Source organism: Mastomys coucha, unplaced genomic scaffold (assembly GCF_008632895.1).
Source record: "Mastomys coucha isolate ucsf_1 unplaced genomic scaffold, UCSF_Mcou_1 pScaffold15, whole genome shotgun sequence".
Lineage (NCBI taxonomy): Eukaryota > Metazoa > Chordata > Mammalia > Rodentia > Muridae > Mastomys > Mastomys coucha.
In genome coordinates, this window is record NW_022196897.1 from 160,015,293 (window position 1) to 160,037,828 (window position 22,536).

The window sequence follows — 22,536 nt, forward strand, 5'->3', positions numbered from 1 at the left end:
TGGGACCATATAGCCTATAAAGAAACAGTGGTCTCCATGAGGACTACCAAGGAGCAAGACAAGACAGAATGCAGGTGCTGGGACCATTTAGCCTATAAAGAAACAGTGGTCTCCATGAGGACTACCATGGCTGCTCAAACTCATGAAAAGCTGTTACATATAAGATCAGAAGACGTCCCTGGCACCCAGGAGCCATGCTCAACATCTGAGAGAGAAGTTACTGGAGCTCTTATGCATCCCAACCTGACGCAGGACAGAGACATGTCCCACCTCTGCTCAGTGCCTAGTTTACAGAAAATACCTGGGATGAAGGGAATCTTAATGCTAGAGATGCAACTGCCCACCTGGGACTGGAAGGTCAATGGGACAAACCTCCTGGGCTCTTCAGTCAATAGACAGCTAGGAGAGAAGGAGAGAGACACAGTTCTTACCAGCTTCAGAGACTTAAGAAGCTTACACAAGCCCAATGTGCCAAACTTGTTTGCATTTCCATCCAAACGGATCATCTGGAAAAGTCCAATTTCTTGCTAGCTATGATAGTGAAGGTCCATAATCAAGCATTCCAAGGCGGGAGGACACAGAGATCAATGTCAGCACCCACTGGCCTGTCTCAAAAACAGAGACCCAAATAAAAAATACACTCTAATGAGCTACTGGACAAGCTAAATAGTGAGAGCGGAGCAGATGGGTTGGGTGAGCAGGGGCGCACTTTGTCACAGTGGCACATTGTTTTCTATATTTGCCATGCAGAGTACTGAAGATAGGGCACTGTGCATACTAGGCAAGTGCTCTGTCACTCGACTACATCCCCAGCTCTGCATTTCTTAGGAAGCCGTGCTAACGTATTGATGGTTGAGGTGAGAGGTGTCTGGGAAGCTTGCCCCTGGGATGGAGTCCTTCTAGGTGAAATAAATGCCAACCACTGGGTCAGTGCTAACACAGGTCCATAAGCACAGCTCTTACACTCTGTCTCCTGGCAGGTCTCAACACATCCACAACAGAAAGGTGGAGCCAGCTCTCTTCGTTGGGAGGAATACAGTCTGCTCCTCCCACGGGTGAGAAGGCCTGCCTCAGGCACTTGCCTCCACCAAAGCTTTTACCTAAGTGGCAGCAGGAGGGAATCTGCTAGTGGGATCTTAAGGTAGCGCTGCTCACACCTGGGTGTCTGGATCCTCCAGGTATGTGCTACAACAGGCACGATGCACTGGGAGACCACCACAGCAAAATCCAACCTGCTTTCTTGTAAGAAAGCAACAACAGGAGGGATTTGCTCCATCAGCCCAGTCCACACAGCGGGCTCTACGGCGATAGGACAGAGAGAGTTCTATTAAGAATAAGCCAAGCATCTGACATGGTATATACTAATGGTTTCTAGCTTTTCTTACTAAAATACTTCATCAAGAAAATTAGACAAATGCAGTTTAAAAATCATTTCCCATTTAGAGTATTTATGCTACAGACAGGCTTAAAAAGCTAGTAAGCCGCACAGCAACATAAAACATAAAAGGAAGAGAAGATGACAGCTCTATTATAACAAGCCATATACAAATGGAGAAAGGACCAAGAAGTCTGCACGCTGGGCCAGCATCCAAAAGCCATTACAGCTAATGGCTTCTCTCCCAGACCTATGGGTTGTGCTTATTCAAATTCCAGCCGGGATGTATACATTATAAATAATTCTTTCACAAATGCACTCCCCCACAATCCACGCATCCCAATTATTTCTAAGGCAAAGCATTAAACAAAAGAGCGTTCCAGCTCCAGTACACCACATTAAACTTAACACAAATATATAATTGCCGCAGCACAAATGGTGATTCATTTTCGAAGAGAATCCATTCAAAGCCTCAAAACATCCACTTGGGCCTTTTTAAAAGCACCGTGTCACATCCATATGAATATTTAAAGCTAATCTGGCAGGCCTCTTTTCCTGTCTTCAGCTAAAATGATCAAGTTCTAAGGCCTCAGATTTCTGGAACTTTCTCAAGGAGCTCGCCATTCATCATGAGTGCAGGCAGGGCAGCTGTCATGCCTGGCAAGCCCACCTCTCATCAGCCTCCTCATCTTTACGGTGTGGCAGTGGGTGGAGAGACAGGCAACATCCGAATGTCTGCTGCGCTGCGGTGTGCTTCGTTCTGGAACAGCAATCACAGAGAGGCAGAAAGAGCAAGAAAACTCAGGATCAGTCACCAGAGATCACAGGTGAGAGGAACTGATGCCTGCGACTGTTCTAATCCAAAGCGTTATCTTCTGACAGGGTTTTTCTAAGCAACCAGCACTTTGGCAAAACTCCAGAAACATAAAAGGCCTAACTGACAGAGCAAGTGGCCTCTGTCACATTGGTCACTCTGATGTCCCAAAAATAAGGACAACTTGAGTCATTCTGAAGTAAGACGTCTGTTCGTCATGACAAAATCCATCTACAGTCACACACGGCCCAAAGCTCACTGATTAACATGAAGCCTTTACATTTTAGCAAGTACTTGGAGTATATATTTTTAAAGAAATGAACAAGTGAAAAAAGAACTGAACAAACCTGCATCCTCTGAAAGCCGGACAGCCTCTTCCTGACATCCAGGATGTCCTCATCACTGTGGCTCAAGACAGCCAGTAGTCCTTTGGCGACACTCTGACTATAGAGCCAGAGCCATCCCCACAGTTGGTTACCTGATAGGTGCTCACTACAGGATGCTATGTTGTAGGTACTGTGCTAAAAGCAAGAGGGCCGCGGAGCAAAGGAAAGCCAGCTATGTCCATCCAAGAGGACAGAGGTGACCGCGGGCCATCCAAGAGGACAGAGGTGACCGCGGGCCATCCAAGAGGACAGAAGTGACCGTGGGCCATCCAAGAGGACAGAGGTGACTGCGGGCCATCCAAGAGGACAGAGGTGACCGCGGGCCATCAGAGATGGCCGCTCTAATGCCAATCAAAGCCCTCTAGGAACTGGGACTTTATCTCACAACCCAGCATCCAGAGTAAATGTGACACAGGAAAGCCCTTACCCTCCTGTGCGTACTGGTTCTTCAGGCCCACACAGACTTGGGAGAAAACCCTGAGGGGGTGTAGGGTGAGGAGACCCAGAGAGCCCCTGCTGGTCCTCTCCTGGTCTGAAGAATGAGGAACTACATTGAGAGAATTGCTTTATATCAGGCCCTTCCCTGAATCTCCTGTGACTACTCTTCCACCTTCAATATGACTGGCCTTAAACAGGATGGACCTACAAAACCTGTTTTGAGGGAGCATGGACAGCTATAGGAAGGCTTGGTCAAGACAACAACGGTGAAGGGCAGGCTAATGGCAGCAATTATCTAAGGAAAGGAATGTTGTCACTGGGCCCTAGGACAGGCAGGAGAGCAGGGAGGCAACCTGCAGCTGAGGAGCAACACACTGACCAAGGAGGCCTTCCACAGACAGCAGGCAGCACTGAGCCACATGCCAAACATAAGAGGCTCTCACCATGGGCTGTAAAGATGAGACTGCTACTGTAGGCAAAGGATATATGCCATGAGCACCTCAGGCACCAGCAGGGAACCAAGACCAGGGACTCGAGCAGGCAGCCTCCCAGGGAGCAGGACTAGAAGCCGAGGAAGCCGACGTAAACTACTCCACACAAGGAGTCGCAAACAAATGCCTTATTAAAACATTTCTAAAAAGACTTGAACTATAAGAAATTATTAAAGAAATCCTCCAACCAGGAAGAAAATAACACCAACAAAAATCCAAATTTACATAACTTAATAAAAATCTGCAGAAATGATGCCCACATATAAAGAGTAATCTCATTATTTAAGTCTCTTTAAGAAACAACTATTGTATAAAACTGATAATGAAGTGTAGCTTTCTAGCACATAAATGTACGTGTGTGTATTTATGTATATGTAAAGAGGAAAATGAAACAGCAAAAAGATCAAGAGACAATAATGAAAACATACTAATATAATATTACTACACTGTGAAGTAGGAAAATATCACTAATAAGCCAAACCCTGAGATACTACTAAAATAGCAAAACAACAAATTATAACTAATAAACTATTAAGACAAACTGAATTTATAAAAGATTCCATTAAACCAAGAAAAGGCTGATGTACTGGCTAGTTTTGTGTGTCAACTTGACACGGGCTGGAGTTATCAAAGAAGGGATCTTCAGTTGGGAAAGTGCCTCCATGAGGTCCAGCTGTGGGGCATTTTCTTAATTACTGATCAAGGGGGTAGGGCCCCTTGTGGGTGGTGCCATCCCTGGGCTGGAGGTCTTGGGCTCGATAAGAGAGCAGGCTGAGCAAGCCAGGGGAAGCAAGCCAGTAAAGAACATCCCTCCATGGCCTCTGTGTCAGCTCCTGCTTCCTGACCTGCTTGAGTTCCAGTCCTGACTTCCTTTGGTGATGAACAGCCATGTGGAAGTAAGCCAAATAAACCCTTTCCTCCCCAACTTGGGGAGGTTCATGGTCATGATGTTTGTGCAGGAATAGAAACCCTGGCTAAGACAGCCAATAAAGACCCAAAGAGAAAAGAGTTATAACAAATGAACTCAAGCAGCAGGCCGTCAGCTTTTGCACAGTGAATACACACAACACAAATGCTCCAAAATGTCTAGCTAAGACACCAAGGCCCAACCATATACTGCTGACAAGAAACTCACTCCAATATACACACGCACAGACATTTACAGTGGAGAACTAACAGCAGTTACAGAGAGTAGGGTGGCTAGCACAAGGTCAGACAGAGACTATCACCAGGGGTGAAGTCAGTTCACAGTGATAAAGGGTGAGCTTATAAAGAAGATACAGTAGTCCTCAATGTCTATGTACTAAATAACACAGCTTCAAGCAACAGAGTAAAATCAATAAAACTACAAGGAGAAATAGATGAAAGTCATGGTGGGAGTCTAGAAATAGGCCTATGCATACATCACCAATGAGTTTTTACAAAGGGCAACAGAAAAATCAGCCTTTCAAAAATGATGCTAGAGTGAACAGACCCTGGGAACTCATGACCTAACTACTGGCTTGTACCATGCACAGAGATTAATACAAAACAGATTAGAAGGCTAATAACGTTGAGCGCTTCACCATAAAAATTCCTGAAAAGAAAACGAATCCAGGGGGAAAAGCTAGTGTGAGCTTTGGTTAACAATATTTTTGAAGCCTTAAAGCCTCAAAATATAAAATCCATATTACTTTCTTTTATAAGAAAATAATTTTAAAATGTCATTAAAGTGGGAAACTCCCCAAATGACAGCACCAAGTGGGGAGTGGGAGACAAGCCTCAACTGGGAGAAGACAGCTTTGTGAGCAAAGAGGACGCAGACCCACCCCTCGGACTCCTCACAAACAGCAGAAGCGATGGTATTCAAACGGAAAAAATCGGAGATCAACCTAAATCATTATCAGCTGCCAAGTAGATGGACAAGATGAAGACATGATGTATGCTACAACACGGCGAGCCTTGAAAACAGGCTGAGCAAAGACCATGATCCACAGGGTTACACTGCCATGCACAGTGGAGAGAGAAACGGGCTCCTGGCTGCTTAGGGTAGAGGACTGAGGCCGTGTGAGTGGAGACTGGTCATGGCAATGGGATTTCTTTAGGAGGTGGTAAGAAAATTTCAAAATTCCTTGCAGAATGTTACACAATTAGGTGACTATGCTAAAATCTATCCACCAGAAATCTGAAAGTTGTAAATTGTATGGTCTGTGTAACGATACTACACCAGTAAGCTCTCCAGAGTGTGTAATAGTGCTGTACTGGTAAACTGTGTGTGAGGTTACATGCAATGGGCAGGATACTGGACTGTATGGCACATGGCCTCAGTCATTGTTCTACCACTGTGAACACCATGACCAAGACGTGCTTTTATAAAGTATATAAAAGAAAGCATTTAACTGAAGACTTGCTTGCCATTTCAGAAGTTTAGTCCATCATCATCAGGGTGGGGGACATGGCAGTGTACATGGCACAGGAATGCTGGGTGGCTGAGGGCTGAGGGCTACATACTGATCCATAAGTCAGGAAAGAGGCTGAGCCTTGTGTGGGTTTTTGAAACCTCAAAGCCCACTCCTGGTGACCTCCCTTGAGCAAGGCCACACCTCTGCCAAGGAGGCCACACCCCCACCTCCTAATCCTGTACTCCTTTAAAGAGTTGCACTTCCTGGTGAGCAAGCATTGAGCTATGTAAGTACCCGAGAGCACAGGGCTGGTTTTACTCCTCCCACCACACACTGTAAGGGACCTTACACCAGGCTGGACGACATTACCCTCCGTTTCCTCTCTTAGCTTGGCCACTGCAGTTGTCCACGCTGTGTGCTGCAAGCTGACTCAATGACGTTGCTGCCTCTCTAGCTGCTCCTTGCTATTTGGTTCCTACATGTTTAGATGAAAAGACTCACTGAAGCAAACATCAGCTACTGTAGGTCATTGTTGGCACCACACAGAACATGCAAACTAAATCTGAGTAAGATCACTAGACTTTAGAATTTGATTATGACATATTGCATATTTATTTATTTGATTTGATCACAAAGATAGCGTCCACATCACAAGTCTTCAGGAACATAGACTGTGAACACCCTGACGCACACCATCTATGCGTAGTGATGTATGAGTGAAGGCGCGCTGACGTCACAGACGTCTACCTACAATGCAAATGGAAGACCGCTGAGAAGGAAGATGCTGGATTAAACTCCCCAAAGTTCCATGACCGCAACTAATTACAAGGAAAGAGCAGGCCAAGCCAATTGGGGAGACAGTCTATGAAATACCTCAGCACTTTCCCTCAAAAGTCATCAGAGTTATGTAGAACAAGGCTAGATCAAGATGCTATCCAAGACTTAAGGAGACTAAAGAGACTCATCAGCTAAGTGCTGACATGGCGCCCTGGGTGGAAGGGAGCCTGGCTCGCTCCAGGGAAAGATTTCCAGCGGACAGCTGTGGCGTGCGTGTGTGTTAGCAAACCATATGAGCACTGCTGGAGTTAGTGCCTCAGCTTTCTGTGCCTGCGACACACAAGCGCACAGTTCATATCTGACACAAGCGCACAGTTCGTATCTGACACAAGCGCACAGTTCGTATCTGACACAAGCGCACAGTTCGTATCTGACACAAGCGCATAGTTCGTATCTGACACAAGCATCAGAGCAGAGGTCTTGTCCTCAGCAGAGCTGGTCATTCCTGGCCTTGGGGCTGTCCTGTGCATCCCGGGGTACTCAGTGGCAGCCCTGGTTTATATCCACTAGGTGTCAATAGTATTCCCTGACCCCCAAGATGTGGCACCCAGAAATGTCTCTGAGACAGCCTAATAGCACAAGTATCCCTAGCTGAGGGTCACTGCACTAGAAGGAGCTGGTCCCAAGCTGTAAGAGAACTCTTTGTATACATCAGTTACTTTTCCATTACTGTAATAAACATATGATGGATACAACTGGAAAAGACAAGGCTTACTGTGACCCACAGTTTCAAGGGGACGCATCATGGTCACAAAGCCTTAGTGGCTTGGAACATGAGGCAGCAAGTCATACTGCATCCACAGTCAGGAGAAAGGAGAGCACCAATGCTCAGCTCAATGTCTCGTGCTTTCTCAGTCTGGGACCTCAGCCCACTGAAAAGCATTGCATATACTTGGAATGGGTCTTCCTACCTCAGGGAGTCAACCCAGTCTAAGAAGTCCTTCACAAACAGGCCTACAGGTTTGTCTCCTATATTTTGTCAAGCTGACCATCAAAAATAATCTTTACACTGTAATACACTAGCAACTTTTCTATAAAAAAATAAAATTATCTCAAAATCAAAAGCTAAAAGACAAAACACAATGACGCAAGAAAAAGAAAATCGGCAACCACAGCAGGCAGCACTCAGACGATGGTGACAATGGCACATGCCAGGAAGGACTCAAGCACAGGAGGCACAGACAGCATCGGTGAGTCAGAAAACAGTCTCTCAGAAAGGGCCATGGACCTCCCCATTCACCCAGCAGCTTCACTTTTAGGTGTTCAGCCAAATGAGATGAAGACACAGCTATACACAGAGGCTCCAAAGCGCATGAACAAGCATCATTCATGAAACAAATCTGGTCCATTGGCTGGTGAACACATGTTCAAAGCATACAATGTTCAGAAAAGGTCTCAAAGTACTGACAGAAAGAAAGGGATTCCTAGCCTGTTTCCCTAGTTTCAGGGAAATGAAGTAAGAAAACATCAGGAAGCAGGGCAGGGCATGGGGGCCAAACATGACAGTCAAACATGGGAACATGGGGACTGGTCAGGAGACAGAGATGCTCCAGCTACTGTAGTGATAGGTGCAGAACAGGCCACACAGGATGCTCATGACAAGCAACTTGCATGCTGTGCACAAATCAACAGAGGCAGCATGAGCACACCCAACAGATGCCCTTATGCTCAGGGTCGCCCTGTGCACTAGGAGAGCCAACCAAAGTAGACGCATGTACTCCGATTTTGAAGGAAGTAAGACTACAAACTGAGGAGTCAAAGTGAAGTCCTCTGGCCCAGCACAGCGGAGGAAGAAATCTGTTAGCACAAGCTGTCCGAAGAAACGGACACCACCCTAGGGAGAAAAGGTTGAGGTCTGGCAGCCAGGAAGCTTGAGAAAGCCGAAACAGACACCATGGAGAAAGACTGATGACTTTCCTGGACCGCATTCATACCAGCCTCCCTGGGGAAATCAAGCAACTAAGATCTCCAATCTGCTGCCCCAGCCAGGGAATGATGGGCAAATCTGCATCTAGCCTCAAGTGGGCACAGGGGACCTGCTCTCTCAAGGAAAGGGAAGAAGAGAGAAGAGAGACCCCGGAGCAGGCCAGCCTACACAAAATACAGATGGGAAGGGCTACAGGCAGACAACTAACTGGTCCTGGGCCAATGCTTTTTGAAGAACCTGGCATGCTCTGGAGAACGCTGTGGATGAACCAAGCCAAAAGCACAGGCCTCTCGGTGCCTCCTCAGCTAGCAAGGCTAACAAGATGAGGAAGGCCACATAAGACAACTGTAACCGCCAGCCCGTCGACCCAAGGGCTAAGTGCGATGGAGCAGCAGGTGCCTAGTACCCAAGGGCACTAGCTCAGTAGAAAGCAGTCAGCAAGACGACTGATGTAACAAGCCACGATGACAGCAGCAGTGATGCCACTGATCTGTCAGGGGTGTCCAGATTCCTGATGCTGGGGCATTGATGCCACTGATCTGTCAGGGGTGTCCAGATTCCTGATGCTGGGGCATTGATGCCACTGATCTGTCAGGGGGTGTCCAGATTCCTGATGCTGGGGCATTGATGCCACTGATCTGTCAGGGGGTGTCCAGATTCCTGGTGCTGGGGCATTGATGCCACTGATCTGTCAGAGGTGTCCAGATTCCTGATGCTGGGGCATTGATGCCACTGATCTGTCAGAGGTGTCCAGATTCCTGATGCTGGGGTAGAATGTTGTCTGTGAACATGGGAGGCTGCAGTTACAGCTATTCTGGGACACATGGGGCCTGAGGACTACTGGCTAGACTTGCCTAATCAAATTAAGAAGTAGAGATGAGTGAACTGTATCAAAAGGCAAGATATACGTATACATACACCTTCCATAGTAAATAAAGCTGGAATTTTGAAGCGTATAGGTTCAAGTGTATACATATAATTGCCATGCAAAATTATAAGAAAGCTGGATTGCATGAATTAATACCAGACAGTGTGAGTTTCAGAAAGCGGCATGAAGATACTAGACAACAAGTAACAGAGGCAGCTTATTAAAAGAAGATACAATGCTAGCAGGGCACACACCTAGTACCAAACTCCCCACAAAAGAACGTAGAATAGACAACAGCAATAGCAGCTGAGAATGTGAGCACCCTCCTCAGCGGTGGCCCACAGGTGTGTGTGAGCACCCTCCTCAGCGGTGGCCCACAGGAGTGTGTGAGCACTGTCCTCTCAGCAGTGGCCCACAGGTGTGTGTGAGCATCATCCCCTCAGCAGTGGCCCACAGGAGTGTGTGAGCATCATCCCCTCAGCAGTGGCCCACAGGTGTGTGTGAGCATCATCCCCTCAGCAGTGGCCCACAGGAGTGTGTGAGCACTGTCCTCTCAGCAGTGGCCCACAGGAGTGAGTGAGCACTGTCCTCTCAGCAGTGGCCCACAGGAGTGTGTGAGCACCGTCCTCTCAGTGGTGGCCCACAGGAGCACAGAAAAAGTAGGAGCTGTGGCAGTGGGTGATGTTAAAAAGTAAGAGGGCTGTGGGCGGCTCAGAGGGCAGAGGTGCTTGCAACCAAGCCTGGTCACTGGGGACCCAGGAGAAAGAAGAGAGCCATTCCTTCAAGTTGTCCTCTGGTCTCAGTAAGTGCACAGTGGCAATCAAGCACCCACCTACATATGCACACCAACAAATCAGCTTAATATAATAAGGAAATAAATTAACACAGAAGGCCTGCACAATGCTTCTGACCAAATTAACCCAGTTGATATAAGTGTTTAAGACATTCTCCACAAATACTGGCACATAACATTCGGTCCAGACAGAAAACACTGAAACATAAATAAATAAGCACATTTTAAAAAATAAATAAAAAAAATAAGGAACTGTAAAATGTTGGTTCTTTGACCACAAACAAAATAAACAAAAGCAGGAACAGCAGAAAGATATTTGATCATTGTTTACGTATTTGACAATGGCAATGTGCATTTGTGAGTACTCACTGCTCAGCAGAGGGTTCAGCATGGGTATTAGGAGTGCCTGCTGATGATGGGCAGGCTCACTGCCTGTTCAGTACGCTACACAGTGAGTTCAAGGCTATCCTGGAATACGTGACACCACATGTCAAAACAAAAATAAAAACATACTACAAATATGCCTCATGTTCACGTGTGGGTAAACCACACAAAGGCTCTATAAAAACAACGTGAAGAGAAGCCTACTCACTACTCAGGAGGCACTAGGGTTTATGTGCGTGTGTGTGTGTGCGTGTGGTGTGTGTGTGTGCATGTGTGTGTGGTGTGTGCATGTGTGTGTGTGCGTGTGGTGTGTGGTGTGTGTGTGTGTGCATGTGCGTGTGGTGTGTGCGTGTGTGTGTGTGTGTGGTGTGCGTGTGGTGTGCATGTGGTGTGCGTGTGGTGTGTGTGCATGTGTGAGTGTGTGCGTGTGTGCATATGTGTGTATGCTTGTGCATGTGTGTGTATGTGTGTACATGCGTGTGTGTATGTGCTTGTGCATGCATGTGCGTGTGTGTGCATGTGTGTGCATGCATGCAGTGTGTATGTGCATGTGTATGTGGTATGTGTCTGCGTATGTGTGTGTGGTGTGTGTGTGCATGTGTGTGCATGTGTGCGCACAGTGTATGCGTGTGTGTGTGTGGTGTATGTGCGTGTGCGTGTGGTGTGTGTGCGTGTGGTGCGTGTGTGTGTGGTGTGTGTGTGCGTGTGCATGTGTGTGCGTGTATGCATATGTGTGTGTGCTTGTGCATGTGTGTGTATGTGTGTGTGGGCGCGCGTGTCTGCGTGTGTGTATGTGCTTGTGCATGTATGTGCGTGTGTGTGTGCGTGTGTGTGTGTGTGTGTGTGTGTGTGTGTGTGTGTGTGTGGTGTGTTCACTAGCTTGAGGTACTACTTGGAGTGGTACTGTTAGGTGGAGAGGCCTAGAGGAAAGAAGTTTAAGTCTTTGGGGACAGGCCCTGGAAGGAGATGGTGAGAAACCAGTCCCTTCTTGTCTGTCTTTCCTGTCCGACCCCCATGAGGTATGTGGCTTCGCTCCTGTCGCCTCCATCATTTATCTGTCTTACACCAGACCCAAAAGCAGTCGCTCCAGTTGGGTAGAAACCCTCCGACCATCTTTCCATGGATGCTTCCTAAGCATCCTTCTCACAAAGACAAGCTCACTAACTAAAGAGCAAACCGCACAATGGAAGAACGCAGGTGTCTCCAAAGGAAGAAAAACTGATCATCTTCTCTATGGAGAAAGCATGTGGGGTTATTGGGTTTTACTGGGACATAAAACCTAAATAAATAGAAAGGCAGGCTACATTTATAGACTGGATTCTCAATATTATGAAGACGACAGGTCCTCCAAATTGACAAACTAGTGCTGTGTTTTGCTTTATTTTGTTAGGATTTGATGTGCTAGATTTAAAATCTACGTAGGAGTCTAAAGGACAGAGATGACCAGAAGCACCAGCTGCCCAGGGCTCTGCACTGCCAGGAAACAGTCAGTCAGGGTGCACAGCCAGAGCAGCAGACTGCTTCCAGCGGAACACTTGACACCACTAAGTGCAGGTAAAGTGTGTGGCGATGGAGGCGGGCTAATGCGGTGAGGTGAGCCCTCTGCAAAGCCAGCAACACCCGCTCAGGAAGGAGCCTCACAGTCACTAGTCGCCCCGGTACGCAGTGTCCATAGGAAAACTGCAGCCAAAGAGCTCAACACCTAGCCGGGCGGTGGTGGCACACGCCTTTAATCCCAGCTCTTGGGAGGCAGAGGCAGGTGGATTTCTGAGTTCAAGGCCAGCCTGGTCTACAGAGTGAGTTCCAGGACAGCCAGGGCTACACAGAGAAACCCTGTCTCGAAAAACAACAAACAAACAAACAACAACAAAAAAGGCTCAACACCTTAAACCGCCCTAACTAACTAGTCTCCAGGCGAAGGGCAGTGTACTCCAAGAACAGCTTCAAAAGAGACACAGCCAACACTGAGCACCAACCCAAAAGCCACTGTCTCCTATGTAACTTCATGTATTTAAACTTAGAAGAAAAATTAAAATTGTAAGGGAGATACTTGGGGCTAAATCTTAGCAGAAAGGTAAGAATGTGTTTCACATAAAAACCCAGCTTAGCAATGAGCGGAAGCAGCAGAGAGGAATGGCGTGTGGAGGCCATGACGACCAAGGATGCTGGCCTCATAAAACTGCTTCAGCTCGGCATCTGTGTGGTTTCCCATCCTTTCTGTAACTCGGCATCTGTGTGGTTTCCCATCCTTTCTGTAACTCGGCATCTGTGTGGTTTCCCATCTTTTCTGTAACTCGGCATCTATGTGGTTTCCCATCTTTTCTGTAACTCGGCATCTATGTGGTTTCCCATCTTTTCTGTATCGCATCTCACAGTAAATAGTGAGATTTGTTTCTAATTTTCTGTGGATAAACGTTGTGCTTGCAGGTATGCATGTGTACCATCATGCTTGGTGCCTGCAGAGGCATCAGATCCCCTGGCAGTGGTGTTCTTAACTGATGATCCAGTCCCACAATATAAGATGTTTTAAAGAAGGTTTTGCTTGTTTTTGTTTTTTTGGGACAGGGTTCCTTGAGGTACCCCTGGCTGTCCTGGAACTCACTCTATAGACCAGGCTGGCCTCAAACTCAGATGCACCTACCTCTGCTTTCCAGGTGCTCGGATTAAATGTGTGTACCACCATACCCAGCCTTAAAGATAGTTTTTAAAGAGATTTTAGTAGAACGCAAAAACAAAAATCCACCTAGCAATCTCAAAAAAAATGCAAAGAAGTGTGATACAAAGTTCAGACCGCATACAGAGCTCATACAGAGCTCGGACTGCATACAAAGTTCAGACCGCATACAGAGCTCATACAGAGCTCGGACCGCATACAGAGCTCATACAGAGCTCGGACTGCATACAGAGCTCATACAGAGCTAGGACCGCATACAGAGCTCATACAGAGCTAGGACTGCATACAGAGCTCATACAGAGCTAGGACCGCATACAGAGCTCGGACCGCATACAGAGCTCATACAGAGCTCGGACTGCATACAGAGCTAGGACTGCATACAGAGCTAGGACCGCATACAGAGCTCGGACCGCATACAGAGCTCGGACCGCATACAGAGCTCGGATTGCACTAAGAAGCGTGACACAGAGCTAAGACCACACTATAATCTGATAGCAGGTCAGCCAGGGTGACTACAGAACAAATGACCTGCACACTTCAACAATGTCAAAACAAACTCTGCATTTGTGAAGTTGAGTTGGAAGATTTCAAAAGAAGAGAAAAGAAGGTTATCTTCATGAGAGGTGAAGAGAGATTTGGACACAAATGGGCACTACAAGAGTGCAAAGCTTAAATGGAACCCATGGTGCTGGGCTATATCCTGGAGAGGAAAACAACCCCATGGCATCACTGGGACAACCTTTATTAAATCTATATACTAGATGACAGTACTAGCTGGGCAAGGGGGAGCCTCTAAGCTCAGCACTTGGGAGGAAGAATCAGATGGACCTCTATGCATTAGAGGCCAGCCTACTCTACATAGTGAGTTCCAGGCTAGCCAGGGTTACACAGTGAAACTCTATGTCAAAAAACAAAACTAAAATAAATAAATGACAGACAAGATTGTAGCAGATGCATTTCCTAAGAGTCACCGTCACACTGTGAGTTTAGGGGTGTAACAATGAGGAGTCCTGGGCAGAGTGGTGTGAGGTCTACCAGCAGCCTTCAGAGGTCAAGGAAACTCACAGGGCAGGGTGCTGGCAGCAGAAGGATCGAAGTAGAGGGCACATGAGGATTCTCACTGCTACTCTTGAAATACTGTGTGTCTGTCTCTCTGTACGTGTGTGTGTGTGTGTGTGTGTGTGTGTGTGTGTATATGCGAGTGTGAGCTTAATTTAAAAAACATCTCTTGGCCAAACTATAGAAATATGAACTTTCTACTTAAAATGTAAAGTGAGAGTACAGCACATCTTAAATCTCAACCCTGGGGGAGGAGTTGTGTAGAAGTAGGAGAATCTCTGAGTTGAAGGCCAGCCTGGTCTACAGAGTGAGTTTTAGGACAGATGGGGCTACACAGAGAAACCCTGTCTCGAAAAACAAAGATAAAACAACAAAAAGTAAGGAATGAAGAAACAAAACTTTACTTTTCACAAATATCTGTACAGTACATAGAAATCCAAGAGACTCCACAGAAATGCAGTGAAGTTATAATCAATGCAGTATCAATAAAAGGAAACAAGGGCTTAAAGTTGATCTCATTCTCCTTTACCACTGTCAGCCAGAGTCTAAGAAATGAAGCTGCTGCGAAGGCACACACCTGGGAGAGAGAGCAGGACTGTGTCAAGGCCCCCCGGGCTACAGAGCAGGACTGTGTCAAGGCCCCCCGGGCTACAGAGCAGGACTGTGTCAAGGCACCCTGGGCTATAGAGCAGGACTGTCTCTCAATAAAAGTTAATAAATGGCAGCGACAAGATCAACTAAATAGCTCAAATTAAACCTGACAAGTCAGGATCTATAGCAGGCTATAGCTTCACAGCTGTATTATTGTGTTTGCACACAAGAGTTACACACACACACACACACACACACACACACACACACACACACACTCTCTCTCTCTCTCTCAAGTGCATATACAGAGAAAGTAGAGGAAAACTTACCACACGAACAGAAGGGCTAGAAGAACCGCATTTGTCATGGACTGACCGGCTGGTGGATAGATGCTTCGGCAGAAGTCCCATTATCTGGCTGGTTTACTTGTTTTCCAGGAACTGCTAAGCCCCTGTGAAGCGTGAGAACAGAACAGTACGAAGACCAAGGCCATCCTGATGAGCGGGGTGGTGAGCCTGGCTGTGTGATGTCTTTGATGATTTAGTTATGGTGCTGCAGATCCACGCGGTGACAGCTACATCACAGTCTATGAGGACGTGTCCAAACCAAGTGGCAGCACAAGGCAGAGGACAGTGCCCCGCCTCACACGTGTCCAGACAGCAGCCGTGACTCCAGGTGGACCGGAGACCCAAATTTGAAATGTAAACTTTGGAAAAATAGCAGCAGAGAATAGCTACAGAACTGAACCTAGCAAATACTTCTTTTTGTTGCTTCTGGAGACAGGTTCTCCCAAGTGGCCCCGCCTATCCTTAAACTTGGAACTGCCCTGCCTCAGGTGCTGAGGGGAGGTGTGTATGAGCCATCACATGAAGTCCAGTGCAAGTACTGCTTTTACATGGCATGCTGTAAAACAAGCACTAACCACGAAAGATGAAGCAAACAAGCTGTGAAGCGCATGAAGATGAAGAATGAGGGTCGCCATTTCTCAGCCTCTAACATGGGAGGCCGCTGGGCTCTCCCAGTGCTATGACTTACAGGGTAAGGGTTGGGACTGTGCTTGACACAGACTGTCATCCTATGAAGAACAAGCACAGTAAGGACAGACTCTGGGGAGCCCTGGGAAGATGCGGAGGATAAGAAATGAGCGAAGGTCTGCTGCTGGTCTTTGTTACTCTGGGGGTGCTTTTTCCCATTCTTTATTCCCCCAGTTTCACTGTCCTAAGAAAGAAAGACAGAGACAGGGGACAGGGAGATAGAGATCCCTGAATCTAATATATACCACAACAACCCCCCCCCCCCAAAGACCAGCCTCACCTCGCAAGGCCTTAGCATTTATATAGCCTCTGAAAAGTTCCCAGAATTCCAAACGTCATACAATCACAGAAACTATTTTTACAGCTCTACTGGAGCACGAGGCAAATCATAGTCAGCTGCTTTTGCAAAACAGCCCTGTGTCCCCACACCTGGGACAAAAAACAAAACCAAAACTGCAGAATTCTCACTACTAAGGTTCATAAGAGAAGGAAAGGACCGGTGAGCCAGATGAAGATTCAGGGGCAAAGGCACTCATGAGCTGGTGGGGACAGAGGATGGGAAGTGAAGAGGCCAAGGGCAGAGTAAATGGACAGACAGGAGGGACAGAGATGAGGGTGAGCAGCTTCAGGGGAGCCTGGGCAGCCTCAGTTCCTCATTTCTTCAAGAACCAAATCAAGGTTACCGCTAAAAGCAAGGTAGACTGGACTGGGCCAGTCCTGCTACAGAGCGACGGATCAAAGCAGGAGCAGGGTGACAATCAAGCCCTCGGCTGCACCTGGCAGTCCACAGTCCAGCTGTGGCGTGCTGTGCCCTATGGTACTCATGGGACCGACAGCCCGTGGCCCCATTGCTTCCTTTGCCCAGCTGGCAGTCTATAACAAAAGCAATGCACAAGTGAGCTGGGGCTCAGTAAGAAAGAGCACGCGGAGCACACGCAAGGCTTTCAACCTGGCTCTGAGCTCCACCAGAGTAACAAAAATAAGGGGGAAAGAAAGCCTGGGAAGACAGGACTCTGAACAGAACCAAGGTGTCCTGGAGACAGCTACAGCCCACCTTACCCATGAGTCCCCTGGAGCCTGCCTGCCATAGCAACAGGAGGCCAGCAGTGCGAGCATGCTGCTCACCAAGCAGGAGGCCAGCAGTGCAGTGCGAGCATGCTGCTCACCAAACAGGAGGCCAGCAGTGCGAGCATACTGCTTATCAGCTGAAGCCACTCTCACTGAACGTGTTTTTCCAAGTGAGTGCGCAGGGCCAGGTTATCGTGGCCAGGGATATTCAAAAGAGCCATGACCTTCCCACTGTCACAGTCTGGACCACAGTGTTCAAATCCATCTAGACAGGAAGAGGAAACATTCTAAACCGTGCCATCAATAGTAATGGGCCACACCGAGGACGACATGCCCTGTGGCTGGCCTGTCCAGTGCAAGCTCCTACAAGCCATTCACAAGTGGGTAACAGCTATGGAACTACAAAAGTAGGGTGACAGGGACCAGTGTCACAAAGGAAAGAGGGTAACAGGTGCCTCTCCTCTAATACGCTGAAAAGTTAGGTAAGAAACATACTTCACTCTGCCAGCATGTATCCAACATCTTGGGCACCCTTAATCCTGTCTTGGGTGCTCACAGGACTTCATGCACTCTTGGCATCCACATCCTAGCCTAGCAGCTCAGGAAAGCTCCTCCCACAGGGCCAGTAGTCCATCCTTAGTCCACCCAGGATGAGACGCCCTGGGGGGCTGGGCTGACGCTTGGGTCCCGGAGCTAATGCACATGGAATACAAGTCGTCTCACAAAGACCTGGGATTAGCTGTGTGACCAGAGAGTGTCACTCTCTGCACTTCACACCCTGATGCAAACCTACCTTGTGCCATCAGACTGGTGGGACATATGAGTTCTTGCACATGAAGGTCTGTGAGATCTGTTCTCTACCCTTGTGACCTGGCCAACCCTGACCATTTGTTTCCACCATGGTGTTTCTGCATCCCATCCTTTGATCTGTGACCTCTGATTTGCACCATGGCTAGCTCTCTCATCTCCAGGATGTTCTGCAGATGATGTTCCTCTTTTCCTCTGTCCTGGGCTTTTAGGTTGTGGCTTGCGGGCAGCATCTCTATAAGAGCTCCCCTGCCCAGCACCTCCCATGTCAGAGGCTCCAATGGCACCAATGCGGCTGAGCTACAGCTCAGCTCTCTGCATAGTGCAGCAAGGCCTTCAGCAATAGATGCTCCCTTGGACAGGCTTCCAAGCACTCACTACTGACTTCTTTATACCCAGCACAGTACCTGGTGTGCAGTAGATGGTCCTTAATCGCATGACGAGCAAATTCACTCTATAGCCATGCATCTCTCTAAGGAAACTTTTACCCACCAAATTAACATAATCTTTCCATAAAATCTTTCTATAAAACACACACTAAAGACTTATCACTAAGAGACTACTCTCTGGGAATGGTGACAGTAAGAAACGTTGCTAGGTAGTCATAACAATTAAGTAATAGGGAATGGGGAAATGGCTCAGTCAGTAAAGTGCATGCTGCCCAAACATAAGAACCTCAAGTCGCTCCCCAGGACCCATACAAAAGCCAGGTATGATGGAGACTAATGCAATCTCAAGGCTAAGGAGATAGAGACAGCAAAGCCATGGGGCTCCATGGCTAGCCAGTCTATGCTACTTGTAGAGTACTAGGCCAATGAGGGGTCATGTCTCAAAAAACAAGGTGGACATCTACTGAGAAATGACATCCACAGCAGACTTTTGGCCTCCACAGGCATGTGCACACATACTTATGCACACACAAATCAATTGCTGTCATCTTTTAAGTGCCTGTGATAGGCCAGGAGGATGGCAGTACCTCGTAGGCATGACTCAGGAGTATAGCAGTACCTAGTAGGTGCGACTCAGGAGTATAGCAGTACCTAGTAGGTGCGACTCAGGGGGATGGCAGTACCTAGCAGGTGGGACTCTGTCTTTTGAGACAAGGTCTGTTACAGAATCCAGTACTACTGAGTCCAGCTAGTCCCTCCCCATATGAAGGGCTAGCCACTGGAGCATGGGAAACCTACCACTGACCACAATTTAAAAAGAAGAATTCTTCTTCCCCAGGAACTATTCATTGCCAAGAACTCCTCAGAAGTGGGTGGGCTCTGGGGATCACCTCCCTCATCTAAGCTGGGATTCTGGCGGGCATAACCTTCTGTGGGAGTAACCAGAGCTGCTGTTAGTCCATGAGTGGCACAGCCATGCTGAGCCCAGAGGACAGCACTTGCAGTGCTCCGCCCTCCTCCAGCTCACGAATGAATCCTTTTTGCCTCCTCCTCTTCAGCATTCTCTGATCCTTGGTGGAGGATGTATCATTTAGCAGCCCTTGCTACTGCCAAGCAGCCATGTCTAGCGTCTGGCTTACCCCAATCAGAAGTGGGAGCACACACGGTTGTTCTCATGGTCATCTCTGTGTACCGTGCTCCCTAGCCTGGCAGCCAGTTGTCCTCTTTACTTGGGTTAAATACATTAGTGGAGCACTGTGCAAACTGACACATGACTATCGGAAGGAAGCTATCCGTGAACATGCACTGGTCACAGGGTCAATGAAGACTAGAGTCAGGTGGCTAAGTTAGGTATGGACAAAACAAGCGAAGATGAGGATTTACACCTGTGGCTTGTTATCTTTATAACAGTTCATGTATGATCTTTAGTGAGGGAGTCAGGCATGCACATGGAGGTCAAAGGACAACTAGCAAGGGTTGGTTCTCTCCTTCTGCCTTTCAGCTCAGATCTTTAGACCATGCAACATGTGCTTGCGCCATGGAGCTGACCCTGCAGCCCTGCACCCGTGTCTTTAGGTACAAATCTTGACCCTTAGGAGAACTGAGTCTGAAAAAGTCGGTGAGGCCTCCTGGGTGGGCATTGTCTAAGAAGCTCCAGTGCCTAGACCAGGGCTTGGTGCAGACTGTGCCTACAAACATGCACTTTATGTAGAACACAGCACTGTTAAAAATTTCTGCCAGGGGTGGAGAGATGGCTCAGTGCTTCAGGGCATTCACTACTCTTCCAAAGGACCCAGGTTCAAATCCCAGCACCCACATGGAAGTTCACAGCTGTCTGTAATTCCAGTTCCAGGGGATCTGACACCCTCACACAGACATATATGGAAGCAGAACACCAATGTAAATAAAATTAAAAGCACACAAAACAATCTGCTAGTGGACTGGAAAGATGGCTTAGCAGGTCAAAGGACACTGCTCTTACTGAGGCCAAGAGTTTAATTTCCACCACCCGCACTGGGCAGGGGACAGCCACCCGTTACCCCAGCTCCAGATCAATCCAAGGCCTCTGGCCTCTGTAGGCATCTGCATTCACATGCATGCACTATTGCCCCCATCACACACACACACACACACACACGCAAGCACGCACGCACGCACGCACACACACACACACACACACACACACACACGCACACACACACACACAGAATTTTAAAAAGTAAACTGTAACAACATTTTTAAACCCTTGCCCTGGCTGACGTTTCCTATTATGCAGCCATCTTATCTCCTTCCTGCTGGAGAAGAGGGAGCGATAAGAACGATAAGATATGCAGGAAGGACCTGGATTTTGAAACCCAATTATCAAGAGGACTCTCACTGTTTCAAAGAGAGCCCGGTAGGCTTTGTGTACAACAAAGAGAAAAAGACACAGCAGACCCTCCCGGCCCCCAGCCCTGCCGAACCTTTCTATTCTGACCAAAAAGAATAAAGATGAAGAAACAGGCTGCAGAGGCCTCCCAGAGGCCAGTTTTGGCAAGAGACCTGCCTCCCTGGCTAGTTCTGGAAAGATCAATGGCACCTGCTCTAGAGGTGCTACTGCCCCCCGCTGTACTTTGCACTGAAAATTAGATGTCTGTGCCAGTCACACTGCAGGTGTGAAGAGGCAGAAGAGTCCACCTGGCAGAGAGAAGTCGTGGCCAATTGAGTGACTGATAGAGTGTAGAAGAGATGGCTAGTCAGTGCCTATACGTTTACCTTCCCTCAAGCATTGGGCACAATTTTCTCAACTCTTTTTAGGGTAGGGTCTCTTGCTGAACCTGGAGTTCACTGATTCAACTAGAACAGCTGGCCAGTGATACCTAGGGATCCTCCTGTCTCTGCCTACATGGCTCTGGGATTGCAGGCAAGTTTGGCCACACCCTGCTTTTAAGTGGGTGCAGGGGATCCAATTAAAGTCCTCATGCTCACTGGACAAACACTATGTAATTTGGTTTATCTTCTCAGGCTCAACGAGTGTGCATTAGTTGTATGTCTGTGTGAGCACGGGTGGGGCGTGGGGGATATTAAAATGTCATTTCTCTGCAGGATCACTGTAGCTATATAGCTCTACATGCTCAAGACCCTCCCAGGGATCTAGAAACTGTAGCCCTCAGACCACACGAGTGGGAGTGGCCATGGATCTGACAAGTACACAGAGCTCACACCTGAGCCCTGGGGCTCAGTCGGGGCTCTGGGACCCACAGAGACTCACCTGAAGGCACAAGGAGAGCACCATGAGCCCTGGGACCCATCTATGGTTCCCCATGAGCCCTTGGAACCCATCTTTGGTTCCCCATGAGCCCTTGGAACCCATCTTTGGTTCCCCATGAGCCCTGGGACCCATCTTTGGTTCCCCATGAGCCCTGGGACCCATCTTTGGTTCCCCATGAGCCCTGGGACCCATCTATGGTTCCCCATGAGCCCTGGGACCCATCTATGGTTCCCCATGAGCCCTTGGAACCCATCTATGGTTCTCTGGCAGAGAACTTGCCATTTTCATACTCTGCAAAAAACAATTTCATCAGAAAGCTAAAGACTGTGACAGTCAGTCCTCAGAAGAAGAGCTGTCATTGCAGAGCACTACTGACCCCTCTGCAGAGACATAGTACACGGAATAAAAGCTGCAGGTTATACGGTATTGAATAGCTATCCCATGTTGAGTACCTCCTACGATGTAGCACTAACCACACAAACTCTTCTGTTGTTCACTTTAAAATGTTCCAATGTTCGTATTAATTTTCTGAAAACTTCATACAATGTATTTTGATCATATCTGTCCCCCTCTTCCAGGTGTTCCCCCTTACTTACTCCATGTTTTCTCTGTCTATGAGACTTTGTGTCCATCAGTCTTTAAACTCATCAAGTGTGGCTTGTGTTGGCTGACTACTCCTGGGAGTGGGGTCACTATACCAAGTGTTACAAATACCACTGAAAAGAATACTTATCCTCTCCAACAAACATCTCCTAGGCTAGGGGTAGGACTTCACATGGCCTCCACCTCCCCCATGGGGGGCTTCACACTCCCTTCCCTCTCCATGCTGGTGCTTTTTTAGGCTTGAGATTGTGCAGGTCATGTTGCATTCACAGTGCAACTTCCCTGCTGTGTATCATCTTTGCTGTCCTCCATCTCTGCTGTCCTCCATCTCTGTTGTCCTCCATCTCTGCTGTCCTCCATCTCTGTC

General features: G+C 47.8%; 1 protein-coding gene across 1 annotated transcript in view; it reads right to left on the minus strand.

The window, feature by feature from the left end:
- LOC116091841 overlaps positions 1-22,536 on the minus strand; it is a 75,011-nt gene that overhangs the window by 26,577 nt on the left and 25,898 nt on the right. Inside the window, exon 4 of the mRNA XM_031373286.1 lies at positions 15,348-15,469. Within this exon, the coding sequence (XP_031229146.1) occupies positions 15,348-15,428 (81 nt within the window). The 5' untranslated portion in view covers positions 15,429-15,469. The remainder of the gene's footprint in view (positions 1-15,347; positions 15,470-22,536) is intronic.